The 17,732-nt window shown below is 53.0% G+C and overlaps 1 protein-coding gene across 2 annotated transcripts in view; it reads right to left on the reverse strand.

Moving 5' to 3' along the window:
* Nucleotides 1–17,732, reverse strand: part of LOC118769458 (ankyrin-2-like) — a 91,286-nt gene that overhangs the window by 60,682 nt on the left and 12,872 nt on the right. For both annotated transcript variants that reach the window (XM_036516562.1, XM_036516561.1), the window contains exons 3-5: nt 2,326–2,427; nt 531–629; nt 207–305 (exon numbers count right to left, since the gene is read on the reverse strand). In XM_036516562.1, coding sequence (XP_036372455.1) covers nt 207–305; nt 531–629; nt 2,326–2,427 — 300 coding nt within the window. The remainder of the gene's footprint in view (nt 1–206; nt 306–530; nt 630–2,325; nt 2,428–17,732) is intronic.

Here is a 17,732-nt window from a genome sequence, read left to right on the forward strand (position 1 = left end):
TCTCACCTGAGACTCTCTCACCTGAGACTCTCACCTGAGACTCTCTCACCTGAGACTCTCTCACCTGAGACTCTCTCACCTGAGACTCTCACCTGAGACTCTCACCTGAGACTCTCTCACCTGAGACTCTCACCAGAGAATCTCTCACCTGAGACTCTCTCACCTGAGACTCTCACCTGAGACTCTCTCACCTGAGACTCTCTCACCTGAGACTGTGCGTTGACATCGGCTCCGCGCTTCACCAGCAATTTGGCCACCTCCTGCTGCCCTGCCAGGGAGGCAATATGCAGCGCTGTGTTTCCCTTCTGCAACAGCAGAAACAGGCGATTACTACAGAGCGCACTGACTCCAGGTCAGCTGCAACACACCAGGAACAGGCGATTACTACAGAGCGCACTGACTCCAGGTCAGCCGCAACACAGCACCCTGATCCCCACAGCCCCACCCACAGCCCCACCCGGCTCCCTACAGCCCCAACGACAGCCCCGCCCAGCTCCCCACAGCCCCGCCCTGCCCCGGTGTCCCAGCACCTTGGTGGCTGAGTCCACGGCCGCGCCCCTCTCCAGCAGTTCCTCGACCAGCTCCGCGTGGCCCTCCTTAGCGGCCAGGTGCAGCGCATTCAGCCCGTTCTGCAGAGAGAGGGAGAGAGACCGGCGTCACATGACAGGGTCGTCAGAGCTACGCCCACAAACACAACAGCATCAGAACCACGCCCACGAGCACAACAGCATCAGAGCCACGCCCACAGCGCAGGACAGAGAACTCTGTGCTTAGAGGCTGTCTAACCACACTCAACTCCTGCTGTCAGTGCAAAAATATAATTAGCAAAAGACAGGAAATAAAGCCATTATGTTGAGGCCACACAGATAAAGCGAGAGATTTGTTTCCTTTCATTCCTCGGATCTGTGGCCATGGCGTGAGCTGTGTGTGAGAATGAGACCCTGCTTTAGGCCCGGGCCCCGGCTCATGCATGGTGTGGAGGCCAGAACAAATACAGATTAAACTTCAATATCCATCTAAAAGGATTACAGGGGAGATTTAGAATGCAAATTTTTCCTGATTAATTCTGAAGTTCCACACAGTCAGCAGGGCCTCTTCCCACGGCCCTGACAGTCAGACAGCACTCTATGTGCACACTATGTGCATGTCTCACAGCAGCAGCTCCTGTGAACAACACCTTCACTGTACATATACAGTTTAAGCTTTATTCAGGGCTTAAATGAGCCTGAGGCCGGCTGGGAGCCTCCAAGTGGCCAGAGCACAGTTTGAACTCTGTAAGCTGATTGGACTGCTGCTGCTAATTACAGCGGCCAAACTGACTGAAGCTGAAGCTGAAGCTGAAGCTGAAGCTGATGTGGTCTTTCTCTCTGTGCATCTAAATTTGGCCTCCAGAGTTTCCCAGAGCATGCTGGGAATGCTGGAATGTGAGAGCACCGCTGTGGCACTCAGTACACACCCCGGCTCTGGCATGACTGTCCCTTCACTGAACGACACCTGTCCTTGTTCCAGAACAGAGGCACCCCCAAACCCTGGAAACACCCCGGCACAGTAAGCTCAGAGAAAACAGCACACTGCCCATATCCTGAGTGTAAAATCTGAGTAAAGGCAGTGAGTCTGTACTCCAGATGCAGCCAGTGAAATCTCTGCTCAGAGGACACAGCTGGCCCTGCACCCAAAAGCGCACCCCATCCCACTGCTCAACCCGGCCCCCCGCACTGACACTCATTACTGTAATGCATAAGATTAAGGGATTATGCTAGCATGAGGGAAAGGAAGTGACAGCAAGCACACACACGTGTGTGTGTGTGTGTGTGTGTGTGTGTGTGTGTGTGTGTGGATGAGGGAGACATTTAATGATCATCTTTACATGTGCGTGAGAGCTACACTGTATAGATAGGTAGATAGATAGATGTTAAAGAATATAATGAATTCTAAAGTGATCAGCTTGCAGTAAAGTGAATAACTATGAAAGCAAACCCATTACTGTTTCTGACAGGTAATGTTAATATTGCCATATTTCACATGGAAACTGCATAGCTCCTTTCTGATACACAATGATCAGAGCAGTGATCAGAGCAGAGCAGTGATCAGAGCCACGATCAGAGCCACGATCAGAGCCACGATCAGAGCCGTGATCAGAGCCGTGATCAGAGCCGTGATCAGAGCAGTGATCAGAGCCATGATCAGAGCCGTGATCAGAGCAGTGATCAGAGAAGTGATCAGAGCCGTGATCAGAGCAGTGATCAGAGCCATGATCAGAGCCGTGATCAGAGCAGTGATCAGAGCAGCTCGGTTGCTGATCGGTCTCCCGTGCAGAGCTCTTACCTGGTTGCAGGTGCTGATGTCCACACCTCCCTTCAGGTACTCCAGCACCTTCTCCAGGTTCCCTGCCCGTGCAGCCCGCAGGAAGCTGGTGTTGCTGTCGGACTGGGAGAGACAGAGACATGAGCGTCCTGAAGCTGCCAGCGTTAGGAGAAGGTTAGCAGAGCGTTACTCTACTGCGGTGAGCTTCCCTCCTCACTGATGAATGAAAAACAGAACCCCATCCTGTCCGGGACTTTCCCAATATTCTGACAGCCTGTTGAAGAAGCCAACCATACAGAGCCCAATCACACAGCACACAGACCCCAGCATACAGAACCCAATCACACAGCACACAGACCCCCAGCATACAGAACCCCAGCATACAGCACACAGACCCCCAGCATACAGAACCCCAGCACACAGCACACAGACCCCCAGCATACAGAACCCAATCACACAGCACACAGACCCCCAGCATACAGAACCCAATCACACAGCACACAGACCCCCAGCATACAGAGCCCAATCACACAGCACACAGACCCCCAGCATACAGAACCCAATCACACAGCACACAGACCCCCAGCATACAGAACCCAATCACACAGCACACAGACCCCCAGCATACAGAGCCCAATCACACAGCACACAGACCCCCAGCATACAGAGCCCAATCACACAGCACACAGACCCCCAGCATACAGAACCCAATCACACAGCACACAGACCCCCAGCATACAGAGCCCAATCACACAGCACACAGCACACAGACCCCCAGCATACAGAACCCAATCACACAGCACACAGACCCCCAGCATACAGAGCCCAATCACACAGCACACAGCACACAGACCCCCAGCATACAGAACCCCAGCATACAGCACACAGACCCCCAGCATACAGAGCCCAATCACACAGCACACAGACCCCCAGCATACAGAGCCCAATCACACAGCACACAGACCCCCAGCATACAGAACCCAATCACACAGCACACAGACCCCCAGCATACAGAACCCCAGCACACAGCACACAGACCCCCAGCATACAGAACCCAATCACACAGCACACAGCACACAGACCCCCAGCATACAGAGCCCAATCACACAGCACACAGCACACAGACCCTCAGCATACAGAGCCCAATCACACAGCACACAGACCCCCAGCATACAGAGCCCAATCACACAGCACACAGACCCCCAGCATACAGAACCCCAGCATACAGCACACAGACCCCCAGCATACAGCACACAGACCCCCAGCATACAGAGCCCAATCACACAGCACACAGACCCCCAGCATACAGAACCCAATCACACAGCACACAGCACACAGACCCCCAGCACACAGCACACAGATCCCCAGCATACAGAACCCAATCACACAGCACACAGCACACAGACCCCCAGCATACAGAGCCCAATCACACAGCACACAGCACACAGACCCTCAGCATACAGAACCCAATCACACAGCACACAGCACACAGACCCCCAGCATACAGAACCCAATCACACAGCACACAGACCCCCAGCATACTGAGCCCAATCACACAGCACACAGCACACAGACCCCCAGCATACAGAACCCAATCACACAGCACACAGACCCCCAGCATACAGCACACAGACCCCCAGCATACAGAACCCAATCATACAGCACACAGGCCCCCAGCACACAGCACACAGAATCCCAGCAAGGCTGGCTGACACAACAACAGAACCAGAACCACAGAAAAAACCCCTTCAGACTCAGTCTCACATTAGACCGTTATGTCGGTGTAACTATGCAGTGCATTGTGGGACCACAGTGTTTTACAGTGCAGGTTTATGTGTTGCATACAGCAGCGGATCCCTCCTGCCTTGCTGGAAATTCTGGGAATCTGTGGGTCTGTGCTGTGTTCAGTCAGGGCAGGACTCTCTCCCTGGCACAGAGTCTCTCCGAGCCTGTTCACATTGTGCTGCCTGGCTCATTATAACACCATGCACGGCTTTTAGCTGACATGGCAAACAGAGAGCTGCCCTCAAGCCTGCAGCAGTCCTGAGAGGCTGAGAGATCTGGGAGGCCAGGAGGAGGATACAAACATGCCACCCACTCCATTCCCCGCAACACCATCACCATTCTCCTCATCCTCATTCCCTTCAACACCTTCGTCATCTTTACCATCATCATCATCATCATCATCATTACAACAGAGTGTGTTTGCAAGCAGGACAGGGCCAGTCTACCGCTGTTAGTAAAATTGAGGGAAAAGTTTGCTGCAGTTATGAAAGCAACTGAAGTTATTAAATAAGGACATGTACACTAACAGTGTTCCGTGGGGCAGTAAAGCACAGTAAACACGTGAAACTGCTCTCTCAGGATCTACAAGCCATGAGCAACCATCACGACTGCGTTCTGACCAGCATCTGACACAGCAAACACAGCGAGCGCAACCATCACGACCGCGTTCTGACCAGCATCTGACACAGCAAACACAGCGAGCGCAACCATCACGACTGCGTTCTGACCAGCATCTGACACAGCAAACACAGCGAGCGCAACCATCACGACCGCGTTCTGACCAGCATCTGACACAGCAAACACAGCGAGCGCAACCATCACGACCGCGTTCTGACCAGCATCTGACACAGCAAACACAGCGAGCGCAACCATCACGACCGCGTTCTGACCAGCATCTGACACAGTGGACACGGCATCGGCTCCACATTCATGGCTTACCAGCACTGCCAGCTCCCGCCCTGCATAAGAAAGGATGGACTCCAGGTAACGCCCCTGTACTGCGTTACACATGCTGGACTCCAGGTAATGCTCCTGTACTGCGTTACACATGCTGGACTCCAGGTAACGCTCCTGTCCCGGGTACGAAACACTGTGATCCAGGTATCCATCCAGGCTAGGGTCACTCCCCACAGTTCTGACCCCCTTATCGGAGCCACATGACTCACACACTGCCACGTTACCCATGGCAACAGCTAGCGGTCACACCAGCGGCTCCGCTGCTACAGAAAGATCCACCACGTTCTGAGGCAAAGCGAGACTGACCCCAGACCTGCTGTCCCTGCTGAAGCTGCTGTCCCTGCCGAAGCTGCTGCCCTGCCGAAGCTGCTGCCCTGCCGAAGCTGCTGCCCTGCCGAAGCTGCTGTCCCTGCTGAAGCTCCTCTCCTCGGATCCGTCAGAGACTGACCCCAGACCTGCTGCCCTGCTGAAGCTGCTGCCCTGCCGAAGCCTGCTCTCTGAGCGCCAGTCTGTTCCTCTCTGCAGCTGAGGAGCTCAGGCAGCTGCCCCCATGGCCACCCCCAGCCCTGCTATTTTTACACCCCACAGCCAGCGAAGCGCGGGAATCACGGTCCCCCCAGCTGCTCGGGGACGCCGCCTCACAAGACGAAGGCCAGGGCTGCCAACAGCGACTCACACGCAGGGGAGGCCACGCCCTGACTCTATGGCCGCGTTCTCAGCCTCCTATAAACAGAGCTGTCAGTCAAGCTGTGGCACGGCCAGATCAATGCCACCCCCCCCCCTTAGGGTCAGTGTGGTGCCACGCCCCCTCTTAGGGTCAGTGTGGTGCCACGTCCCCCCCCCCCCCCCCTCTTAGGGTCAGTGTGGTGCCCACAGCCCCCTCTCTCCTCGCTGGGTCAATGTGGTGCCACGCCCCCCCTCCTCCTCACTGGGTCAATGTGGTGCCCACAGCCCCCTCTCTCCTCGCTGGGTCAATGTGGTGCCACGCCCCCCCTCCTCCTCACTGGGTCAGTGTGGTGCCCACAGCCCTACACATTGATCCAGCTGGAATTCAACCCTCTTTTTAGCAACAGTATATTGATCTTCAGTCTGTCTGTCTGTCTGTCTGTCTGTCTGGCTGCTGAAGGCACTGAGAAGCAGTTTGTTCCTCATATTTGATCACCACTGACTGCTGTGTGTTTGGGTTATACTCTTGTTTGGACTGACTGCTGTGTGTTTGGGTTATACTCTTGTTTGGACTGACTGCTGTGTGTTTGGGTTATACTCTTGTTTGGACTGACTGCTGTGTGTTTGGGTTATACTCTTGTTTGGACTGACTGCTGTGTGTTTGGGTTATACTCTTGTTTGGACTGACTGCTGTGTGTTTGGGTTATACTCTTGTTTGGACTGACTGCTGTGTGTTTGGGTTATACTCTTGTTTGGACTGACTGCTGTGTGTTTGGGTTAGAATCTCATTGTTGTATAGTAAGTAAGTGCTATCATCTTACCACAATTCAGTCATTCAGTTGTGTCAGAGAAAGAGCGTGGTTGTGTGTGTGTGTGTGTGTGCGTGTGTGTGTGTGTGTATGTGTGAGTGTGTGTGTGTGTGTGTGTGTGTGTGTGTGTGTGTGTGTGTGAGTGAGTGTGTGTGTGTGTGTGTGTGAGTGAGTGTGTGTGTGTGTGTGTGTGTGTGTGTGTGTGTGTGTGTGTGTGTGCGTGTGTGTGTGTGTGTATGTGTATTTGTGTGTGGTTGTGTGTGTGTGTGTGTGTGTGTGTGTGTGTGTGGTTGTGTGTGTGTGTGTGTGTGTGTGTGTGTATGTGTGTGTGTGTGTGTGTGTGTGTGTGTGTGTGTGTGTGAGTGAACAGGCAGGAACAGCTGTTTCTACATACATCACCAGTGTCACAGAACAAAGACCCCCCCCACACCACCCCCCCTTCCTCACCCACTGCAGTGAATGTGCCGCTGCCCCAGCCCCCTGCTGTGTGCTGAGAGCTCCCCTCTGAGGGAGATTTGTCTGACTGCGCCCCCCCCAGGCAGCTTAGAGTGTCAGGCAAACACTGTTACCCCCAAACCCTCTCCCCCTCACCGCGGGAATGCCGAAGAGCCTCTATTCTGCACATGATGGTAATCCTTAATGGATCAGATTAGTCTTTACTGTGCTGGAGTGGAGATTCTTTCCACATCTCACACAGAGATGAGGCTGGTAATAAAAGGTAGAGTGGCACAGTACAGCTCTCTACAGCAGGGATCCATTTTCTTTAGATAATTACATTACGTTCTATTCATTTAGCACACGCTCTTATCCAGAGCCACTTCCAGCCCAAAGGAACAGAGCTGCATCCATCCAAGTTAAACGAGTAACAGTGTCAGACCAGAGTAACAGAGTCAGACCAGAGTAACAGTGTCAGACCAGAGTAACAGAGTCAGACCAGAGTAACAGTGTCAGACCAGAGTAACAGAGTCAGACCAGAGTAACAGTGTCAGACCAGAGTAACAGTGTCAGACCAGAGTAACAGAGTCAGACCAGAGTAACAGTGTCAGACCAGAGTAACAGAGTCAGACCAGAGTAACAGTGTCAGACCAGAGTAACAGAGTCAGACCAGAGTAACACTGCCAGACCAGAGTAACAGAGTCAGACCAGAGTAACAGAGTCAGACCAGAGTAACAGTGTCAGACCAGAGTAACACTGCCAGACCAGAGTAACAGAGTCAGACCAGAGTAATAGTGTCAGACCAGAGTAACAGTGCCAGACCAGAGTAACAGTGTCAGACCAGGCTAACATTCCCAGACCGGTGAGTGTGAGCACAACACCATTCAAGTCCTACCACAAACTTGTGCTGAAGTTGACAGCCTAGAATACTAAGGGAAGTTATTAACTGCATACACTACCATGCATCTCAATGTCTCTAGATCACAATGTCCATGACAGATAGCAACATAGCTATAGTACAGTACAGATCCGTACAGCAGGAGGTGCATGCTGCTTCAGATAGCGCAGCGGTTTTCTCCCTCCACCTCGTATGGCAGGTGCCGGGTGATTTCTCTCCGCTTTGCCTGTGAGTGAACAGTCTGTTATGCAACAGGACCCTGAGCGCAGCAGCAACTCCGCAAACACACCAGCTGCATTAGCTGTGATGTAATGAGGGGAGCTTAGGCAGAGGTGCCCCCGGCATGTGGGCGCACCAGCCTCATGTATCTGACACTGGGCCTGGAAGCCCAGTTCAGGGGTACCTCCTGGCAGGGTCACTTGTCTTCTCTTGCCGTGCAGCCTCACATAGTGCCTAAAGTCTCCCAAACGCCTTCCATCAATCTGACTGAGTGAGTAAAGGAGAAAGCATCATGTCACCTTCAAAAAGGTCTGCCCCCCCCCCAATCCCCCCAAATCCCAACATAAGCCAGCTCTGCCTTGCACTGTAAATACGCATTAGCACAACACACTACACACGGTTATTAGCATCAAACGTGATTTATAATCTCTTCATCTGCACACATGTGGCTGTGTCTTTCACAGCGTTGGACACACGGTTTTCCCACGGGTCCCTCTCTCCTTCGCAGCAGCAGCCTGGGAGAAATAGCCGATGCACCCCCAACAGCTGCACTCTGACACCCTGTGGCACTCTGTGACACCCTGTGACACCCTGTGACACCCTGTGGCACCCTGTGGCACCCTGTGGCACCCTGTGACACCCTGTGACACCCTGACACACCCTGTGGCACCCTGTGGCACCCTGTGACACCCTGTGACACCCTGTGGGGACAGGAGGTGCAGGGTGCTGGGAGGCTGCAGGGGTACAGTGTGCGGGCCCACGAGGTGTGGGGTTCTGGTGGGGACACGGGTGTGGGGGGTGGGGGGTGTGTGTGGGGTTCCGGTGGGGACATTGTGTGGGTGGAGGGGTGGGTGGGGGGTTCCGGTGGGGACACGGGCGTGGGGGGTGGGTGTGTGGGTGGAGGGGTGGGTGGGGGGTTCCGGTGGGGACACGGGCGTGGGGGGTGGGTGTGTGGGTGGAGGGGTGGGTGGGGGGTTCCGGTGGGGACACGTGGGGGGGTGGGTGTGTGGGTGGGGGGGGGGGTTTCTTGTACCTTGCGCCTGCGTTCTCGCTCCCGGGAGCGTCTCCTCCTCTCGCGAGCTTTCAGCAGCGCCTTCAGCTCCGGCGGCTGCTCCAGCTCCCTCGCCTTCTTCAGGTGCGCGGCCGCGTGCGCCATGTCTCCAATGCACCGAGCACCAACGCACCGTGCCAACACACTGACTCACTCACACACCGAGTACCAACACACTGACTCACTCACACACCAAGTACCAACGCACTGACTCACTCACACACAGAGTACCAACACACTGACTCACTCACGCACCGAGCGCCAACACACTGACTCACTCACACACCAAGTACCAACGCACTGACTCACTCACACACAGAGCGCCAACACACTGACTCACTCACACACCAAGTACCAACACACTGACTCACTCACACTGAGTACCAACGCACTGACTCACTCACGCACCGAGCGCCAACGCACTGACTCACTCACACACCAAGTACCAACACACTGACTCACTCACGCACCGAGTGCCAACGCACTGACTCACTCACACACCGAGTGCCAACACACTGACTCACTGACCCTGACAGAACTGTGACTGGCGAAATGCTGAATTACAGGCGGACAGCAGCTTCCACCGCCGGGGGAGAGAGGAGGTTCCGTGTGGCCGAGCGAAAGAGACAGATCAGCTCTGCTCCTCTGAACGAGCTGCAGATCATCTGGTCCCCGTGTGTGTGTGTGTGTGTGTGTGTGTGTGTGTGTGTGCGATTGAGAGAGAGAGAGAGAGAGAGGTGGGATGGGGAGGGGCTTGATCGGATACTCACAGACAGAGGTAAGCTAACAGTGAGAGAAACAGGGTGTGTGTGTGTGACAGTAAGCTAACAGTGAGATAAACAGTGTGTGTGTGACAGTAAGCTAACAGTGAGAGAAACGGTGTGTGTGTGTCTGACAGTAAGCTAACAGTGAGAGAAATGGTGTGTGTGTGTGTGTGACAGTAAGCTAACAGTGAGAGAAACAGGGTGTGTGTGTGTTTGACAGTAAGCTAACAGTGAGAGAAACAGTGTGTGTGTGACAGTAAGCTAACAGTGAGAGAAACAGGGTGTGTGTGTGTGACAGTAAGCTAACAGTGAGATAAACCAGAGAGAACCAGCCTATAAGATCTCCACTGCAAACACATACATCTAGCACTGTTTAACAGAAGTATGAGCGAATTAATAAATTGCGTACATTGAAACAACATGAGTAAAAATAGAAAGCCCATTTATATCAGGTCTGGCATGGCCCTGAATGCCAGCACTCTCGCAGCTGGCCAGTAGGTGTCACTGAAGAGACATCTGGGGGCTCCAGCGGTGATACAGCATGTTGCACTGCCTTCAGTGTGGACTTCCTTTCCTGGCCAGTTTACACACAAGCGCATCTTTTTTGGGCCCTCCCTGAATAATCTGTTGGGTATTTCTGCTATGTCACTGCAATTTGAGATCTGCCATTAGGATTAAGGGCTCCCACATCATACAGTCTACGGTCTGGCCGACTTTGGGGAGTCTGGGTGTGACATTAACCAGCCTCACCTGTTTAAGTGAGCAACCACTAATACCCTGCCACCCCTGTTCTTGCTGACGTGCTTCTGTGTGTAGTGTATGTGTAGAGCGCTGAGTGTGGCGTGCTGTGTATGGTGCGCTGTGTGTAGTGTATGTGTAGAGCGCTGAGTGTGGCGTGCTGTGTATGGTGCTCTGTGTGTAGTGTATGTGTAGAGCGCTGAGTGTGGCGTGCTGTGTATGGTGCGCTGTGTGTAGTGTATGTGTAGAGCGCTGAGTGTGGCGTGCTGTGTATGGTGCTCTGTGTGTAGTGTATGTGTAGAGCGCTGAGTGTGGCGTGCTGTGTATGGTGCACTGTGTGTAGTGTATGTGTAGAGCGCTGAGTGTGGCGTGCTGTGTATGGTGCTCTGTGTGTAGTGTATGTGTAGAGCGCTGAGTGTGGCGTGCTGTGTATGGTGCTCTGTGTGTAGTGTATGTGTAGAGCGCTGAGCGTGGCGTGCTGTGTATGGTGCACTGTGTGTAGTGTATGTGTAGAGCGCTGAGCGTGGCGTGCTGTGTATGGTGCACTGTGTGTAGTGTATGTGTAGAGCGCTGAGTGTGGCGTGCTGTGTATGGTGCTCTGTGTGTAGTGTATGTGTAGAGCGCTGAGCGTGGCGTGCTGTGTATGGTGCACTGTGTGTAGTGTATGTGTAGAGCGCTGAGTGTGGCGTGCTGTGTATGGTGCTCTGTGTGTAGTGTATGTGTAGAGTGCTGTGTATGGTGCACTGTGTGTAGTGTATGTGTAGAGCGCTGAGTGTGGCGTGCTGTGTATGGTGCTCTGTGTGTAGTGTATGTGTAGAGCGCTGAGTGTGGCGTGCTGTGTATGGTGCTCTGTGTGTAGTGTATGTGTAGAGCGCTGAGTGTGGCGTGCTGTGTATGGTGCTCTGTTTCTGTGATGTTTCTGTGTAGAGCGCTGAGTGTGGCGTGCTGTGTATGGTGCACTGTGTGTAGTGTATGTGTAGAGTGCTGTGTATGGTGCACTGTGTGTAGTGTATGTGTAGAGTGCTGTGTATGGTGCTCTGTGTGTAGTGTATGTGTAGAGTGCTGTGTGTGGTGCTCTGTGTGTAGTGTATGTGTAGAGCGCTGAGCGTGGCGTGCTGTGTATGGTGCACTGTGTGTAGTGTATGTGTAGAGCGCTGAGTGTGGCGTGCTGTGTATGGTGCACTGTGTGTAGTGTATGTGTAGAGTGCTGTGTATGGTGCACTGTGTGTAGTGTATGTGTAGAGTGCTGTGTATGGTGCACTGTGTGTAGTGTATGTGTAGAGTGCTGTGTATGGTGCTCTGTGTGTAGTGTATGTGTAGAGTGCTGTGTGTGGTGCTCTGTGTGTAGTGTATGTGTAGAGCGCTGTGTATGGTGCTCTGTGTGTAGTGTATGTGTAGAGCGCTGAGCGTGGCGTGCTGTGTGTGGTGCTCTGTGTGTAGTGTATGTGTAGAGCGCTGAGCGTGGCGTGCTGTGTATGGTGCACTGTGTGTAGTGTATGTGTAGAGTGCTGTGTATGGTGCACTGTGTGTAGTGTATGTGTAGAGTGCTGTGTATGGTGCTCTGTGTGTAGTGTATGTGTAGAGTGCTGTGTGTGGTGCTCTGTGTGTAGTGTATGTGTAGAGCGCTGAGTATGGTGCTCTGTGTGTAGTGTATGTGTAGAGCGCTGAGTGTGGCGTGCTGTGTATGGTGCACTGTGTGTAGTGTATGTGTAGAGCGCTGAGTGTGGCGTGCTGTGTATGGTGCTCTGTGTGTAGTGTATGTGTAGAGTGCTGTGTATGGTGCGCTGTGTGTAGTGTATGTGTAGAGCGCTGAGTGTGGCGTGCTGTGTATGGTGCTCTGTGTGTAGTGTATGTGTAGAGCGCTGAGTGTGGCGTGCTGTGTATGGTGCACTGTGTGTAGTGTATGTGTAGAGTGCTGTGTATGGTGCACTGTGTGTAGTGTATGTGTAGAGTGCTGTGTATGGTGCTCTGTGTGTAGTGTATGTGTAGAGTGCTGTGTATGGTGCACTGTGTGTAGTGTATGTGTAGAGTGCTGTGTATGGTGCTCTGTGTGTAGTGTATGTGTAGAGTGCTGTGTATGGTGCTCTGTGTGTAGTGTATGTGTAGAGTGCTGTGTATGGTGCACTGTGTGTAGTGTATGTGTAGAGCGCTGAGCGTGGCGTTTCTGTGATGTTTCTGTGTGTAGTGTATGTGTAGAGCGCTGAGTGTGGCGTGCTGTGTATGGTGCTCTGTGTGTAGTGTATGTGTAGAGCGCTGAGTGTGGCGTGCTGTGTATGGTGCACTGTGTGTAGTGTATGTGTAGAGCGCTGAGTGTGGCGTGCTGTGTATGGTGCACTGTGTGTAGTGTATGTGTAGAGTGCTGTGTATGGTGCACTGTGTGTAGTGTATGTGTAGAGTGCTGTGTATGGTGCACTGTGTGTAGTGTATGTGTAGAGTGCTGTGTATGGTGCACTGTGTGTAGTGTATGTGTAGAGCGCTGAGTGTGGCGTGCTGTGTATGGTGCTCTGTGTGTAGTGTATGTGTAGAGCGCTGAGTGTGGCGTGCTGTGTATGGTGCTCTGTGTGTAGTGTATGTGTAGAGCGCTGAGTGTGGCGTGCTGTGTATGGTGCTCTGTGTGTAGTGTATGTGTAGAGCGCTGAGCGTGGCGTGCTGTGTATGGTGCTCTGTGTGTAGTGTATGTGTAGAGCGCTGAGCGTGGCGTGCTGTGTATGGTGCTCTGTGTGTAGTGTATGTGTAGAGCGCTGAGTGTGGCGTGCTGTGTATGGTGCTCTGTGTGTAGTGTATGTGTAGAGCGCTGAGTGTGGCGTGCTGTGTATGGTGCTCTGTTTCTGTGATGTTTCTGTGTAGAGCGCTGAGCGTGGTGTGCTGTGTATGGTGCTCTGTGTGTAGTGTATGTGTAGAGCGCTGAGTGTGGCGTGCTGTGTATGGTGCACTGTGTGTAGTGTATGTGTAGAGCGCTGTGTATGGTGCTCTGTTTCTGTGATGTTTCTGTGTAGAGCGCTGAGCGTGGTGTGCTGTGTATGGTGCTCTGTGTGTAGTGTATGTGTAGAGCGCTGAGTGTGGCGTGCTGTGTATGGTGCACTGTGTGTAGTGTATGTGTAGTATGTCTGTATTTCAGGCTGCTCTGTGTCTGTCCTTGCTGCATGGCTGTACTGCTGTGCTTTAACTGAAGGGTCTGACATTAACACCCGCAAGATGCCCAAATACACACCCCTTCAATCCGCTTTCCACTGCGTTTCCTTTTTTGGGTTTTCTCTTCAATGGCAGGAGCTCTCTGTCATTTTCCAGCTGTGAAATGGAAAACGTCTGTACGGTCTCAGGTTGTCGAATCTAAGATAGATATGACAGCGTGATGCAAATTCTGCTACTGCAGAAAGATTCCTTCTGATTCCAGAACCAACCCGCTGGTAATAGAAGCGCTCATTGTTTCATTACCTGGTCTGTGAATATGAATTCAAGATCAATTGAAATAAATAACAGTTGCAGTGATGCAAAACAGCTCTGGACAATTCTAGTATATTTTTCAAAAATGAAATCAGTGATTTTGGAAAATCCAGCTGGCTGATGGACCCTGCATGTGAGACCTGATTCTCAGTTGCCCTTCCTGGCTTCAATAAATACAAACACAGGATAAAGCTGCCCCTGCAGGCAGACAGGCAGCTGCGGCAGCTCAGTGGGTGGATCAGTGAGTGATCAGTGAGTGGGTCAGTGAGTAGGTCAGTGAGTGGGTCAGGGGGTGGGTCAGTGAGTGGGTCAGTGGATGGGTCAAGGAGTTGGCAGTGGGTGATCAGTGGGTGGGTCAGTGGGTGGGTCAGGGAGTTGGCAGTGGGTGATCAGTGGGTGGGTCAGTGGGTGATTCAGTGGTTGAGCCCCATTCTTCCATGGCTCTTGAGGGATGAAGCCTGATCCACCCATCGATACAGCGATACAGCTGGTGGACCGAAGCACAGGAAACACTGTGACTGTGGACACCTCTCCCTCACAGAGGGAACAGGTCACGTTCTCTGATCTGGTCTTCAAACGGAAGGACAGATGGTTCATTACCATCACACAGGGAGAGAGAGAGCAGGGGGACCACATGGCCCTCTGCAAATCTGTCAGGCCTACAAGTCAGACCTGAATGTCATAATAATTAAAAACTCTCCTTTATCACAAAGGCATGTGGATTAGTGGAGCAGAGGGATTCTGAGGAGGGCAGAGAAGACCATTCCAAGCCAGACAGATTCTCTATGTGACGCATTTTCACAAAATCTAAGGGCTGCATTCTCTAAAGAGACCAAGGCTGTCAGTCAGCTCAGAGCCAGCTGGGCTCATTACGAATACATGCTCTCCTGGTGACCTTTCACAACTCGAGAGGATGGCAGAAACACAGGCACCACACCAACACACAGAGACACAGGCAGGACAGTAACACACAGAGACACAGGCATCACACCAACACACAGAGACACAGGCAGGAGGCAGACACACAATGGTATCCCCACAATACAAGCTGCGTCAGAGTCAGCATTCAGCAGGGCCACACAGCCTAAATGAAAGATAATGTAAGTCATTTTCCTTTCATTGCATTCAGCGTGAGGCTGTGCCATTTCACATCTTCTTTCCCCTGTCATGGCAGCAAGGCGGGGAAGAGTACTCTGGATGAACAGAGCTCTTTTTCAGTGCGAGAGAGAGCACCCGGCAGTAGATTCCTCCGCTCTGAAGGGTGTGAAGCATCACGGCTGAATTCACCACAGCAACCATCATTCTCAGTGCTCGTTGAGTCAGACCGCGCTCACTGCTGCCCTGAACACCGTCAGCGTGGGTCTGAACCCTGCAGACCGCGCTCACTGCTGCCCTGAACACCGTCAGCATGGGTCTGAACACTGTCAGCGTGGGTCTGAACCCTGCAGACCGCGCTCACTGCTGCCCTGAACACCGTCAGCATGGGTCTGAACACTGTCAGCGTGGGTCTGAACCCTGCAGCAGTGCTCACTGCTGCCCTGAACACCGTCAGCGTGGGTCTGAACACTGTCAGCGTGGGTCTGAACCCTGCAGCAGTGGGTCTGAACACCGTCAGCGTGGGTCTGAACCCTGCAGCGTGGGTCTGAACCCTGCAGCAGTGGGTCTGAACCCTGCAGCAGCGCTCACTGCTGCCCTGAACACCGTCAGCGTGGGCTTGAACACCGTCAGCGTGGGTCTGAACCCTGCAGCAGTGGGTCTGAACACCGTCAGTGTGGGTCTGAACCCTGCAGCGTGGGTCTGAACCCTGCAGCGTGGGTCTGAACCCTGCAGCGTGGGTCTGAACCCTGCAGCAGTGGGTCTGAACCCTGCAGCAGTGGGTCTGAACACCGTCAGCGTGGGTCTGAACCCTGCAGCGTGGGTCTGAACCCTGCAGCGTGGGTCTGAACCCTGCAGTAGTGGGTCTGAACCCTGCAGCGTGGGTCTGAACCCTGCAGCGTGGGTCTGAACACCGTCAGCGTGGGTCTGAACCCTGCAGCAGTGCTCACTGCTGCCCTGAACACCGTCAGCGTGGGTCTGAACACCGTCAGCGTGGGTCTGAACACCGTCAGCGTGGGTCTGAACCCTGCAGCGTGGGTCTGAACCCTGCAGCGTGGGTCTGAACACCGTCAGCGTGGGTCTGAACCCTGCAGCAGTGCTAACACTATGGTCCAACAGCAAAGAGAACAGAGCAGCCCCCATACAGAGTCAGAAAGACAAAATCACCCCCCCATCGACAGCCCCCCCTGCAGGCAGCCCCTGTAAAAGCCGCTCTGTTCTGCCACATGCAAAGCTGCTGATGTACCAGTGCCCGCACATTGATCACATCTCTTCTGCGTCTGCAGGATCCTCTCAGCTCCTGCTCTTCAGTGTGCCTCCCTGATACCAGCTCATCTCCCCAAATGAAAAATCTATATGTGCTCTGTGGCTCCAGCCGGACAGCATGCAGACCCGCCAGGTCGAAAGAATCATTGATTAGATTAGTCTGTACAGTGATTTAAAGGAACTTTGCACTGAATTTTTAAAAATTAGATTACACCCTATGTAGTCTCTGGCTTCATGGTCATTATTTTTGCTTGAAATAAGACAGAGAAAGTATTTTCAATTCGATGAAATTATAAATTAGTAAAGCAAAGTATAAAAAGACCACAAAGACATGAAGCTAAGGGAGATGTTCCAGAGCATATCGGCTGCACAGAGAAACAGGAACCCTGAGAGGAGAGAGGACACAGGCAGGAGTACCAGAGAGACACAACATCACACTGAGTTACACAGACACAATGCACACTGGGTTACACAGACACAGTGCACACTGGGTTATACAGACACAATGCACACTGGGCTACACAGACACAATGCACACTGGGTTACACAGACACAATGCACCTCTTAGCATCTCCTGTGCACACACTGCACACACCTACTTCCTCATGAGACACACCAGCAGAAAGCTGGAGGCAGACCATCCATCACAGCTGTTAACAGAGTACTACATCTCCCATAATCCTGAACACACTCGTTAACAGTACTGCATCTCCCATAATCCTGCACACAGCCATTCTCTGAGACACGCAGGCTGCAGATTGTCAGCAGAAGCAGCAGAAATGGATCTTTTTGTTTCCTGTACCTCTCGCGGTCGTCTCCTCATCTGCAGCGGTGCGCCGGGCCTCTCTGGGCCAGCCTGGCCTGTGTCCCGAGCCGAATCCGCACTCATCCTCACCCTCTGCTCCCCGCAGATGGCCACGCCCACCGCACCCTCCTGCCCGCCACAGCCAGGGTGAGACAGCAGAGAGATGCATGGGGGGAAGGGGTTGCCATGGCAGCAGCGGCTACCAGTGTTCCTGTGAGAGTGTTACTAAATGTAGCTCCTCCCAGTCACCCGCAGGGCCTGCCTGCTAAACATGGAAACAGCAGCATCCACAGCTACTCCCTGTTTAAAGGAAGACTAACCCCCCCTTCACTCCCTGTTTAAAGGAAGACTAACCCCCCCTTCACTCCCTGTTTAAAGGAAGACTAACCCCCCCTTCACTCCCTGTTTAAAGGAGGACTAACCCCCCCTTCACTCCCTGTTTAAAGGAGGACTAACCCCCCTTCACTCCCTGTTTAAAGGAAGACTAACCCCCCCT

This window comes from Megalops cyprinoides, chromosome 22 (assembly GCF_013368585.1).
Source record: "Megalops cyprinoides isolate fMegCyp1 chromosome 22, fMegCyp1.pri, whole genome shotgun sequence".
NCBI classification, from domain to species: domain Eukaryota; kingdom Metazoa; phylum Chordata; class Actinopteri; order Elopiformes; family Megalopidae; genus Megalops; species Megalops cyprinoides.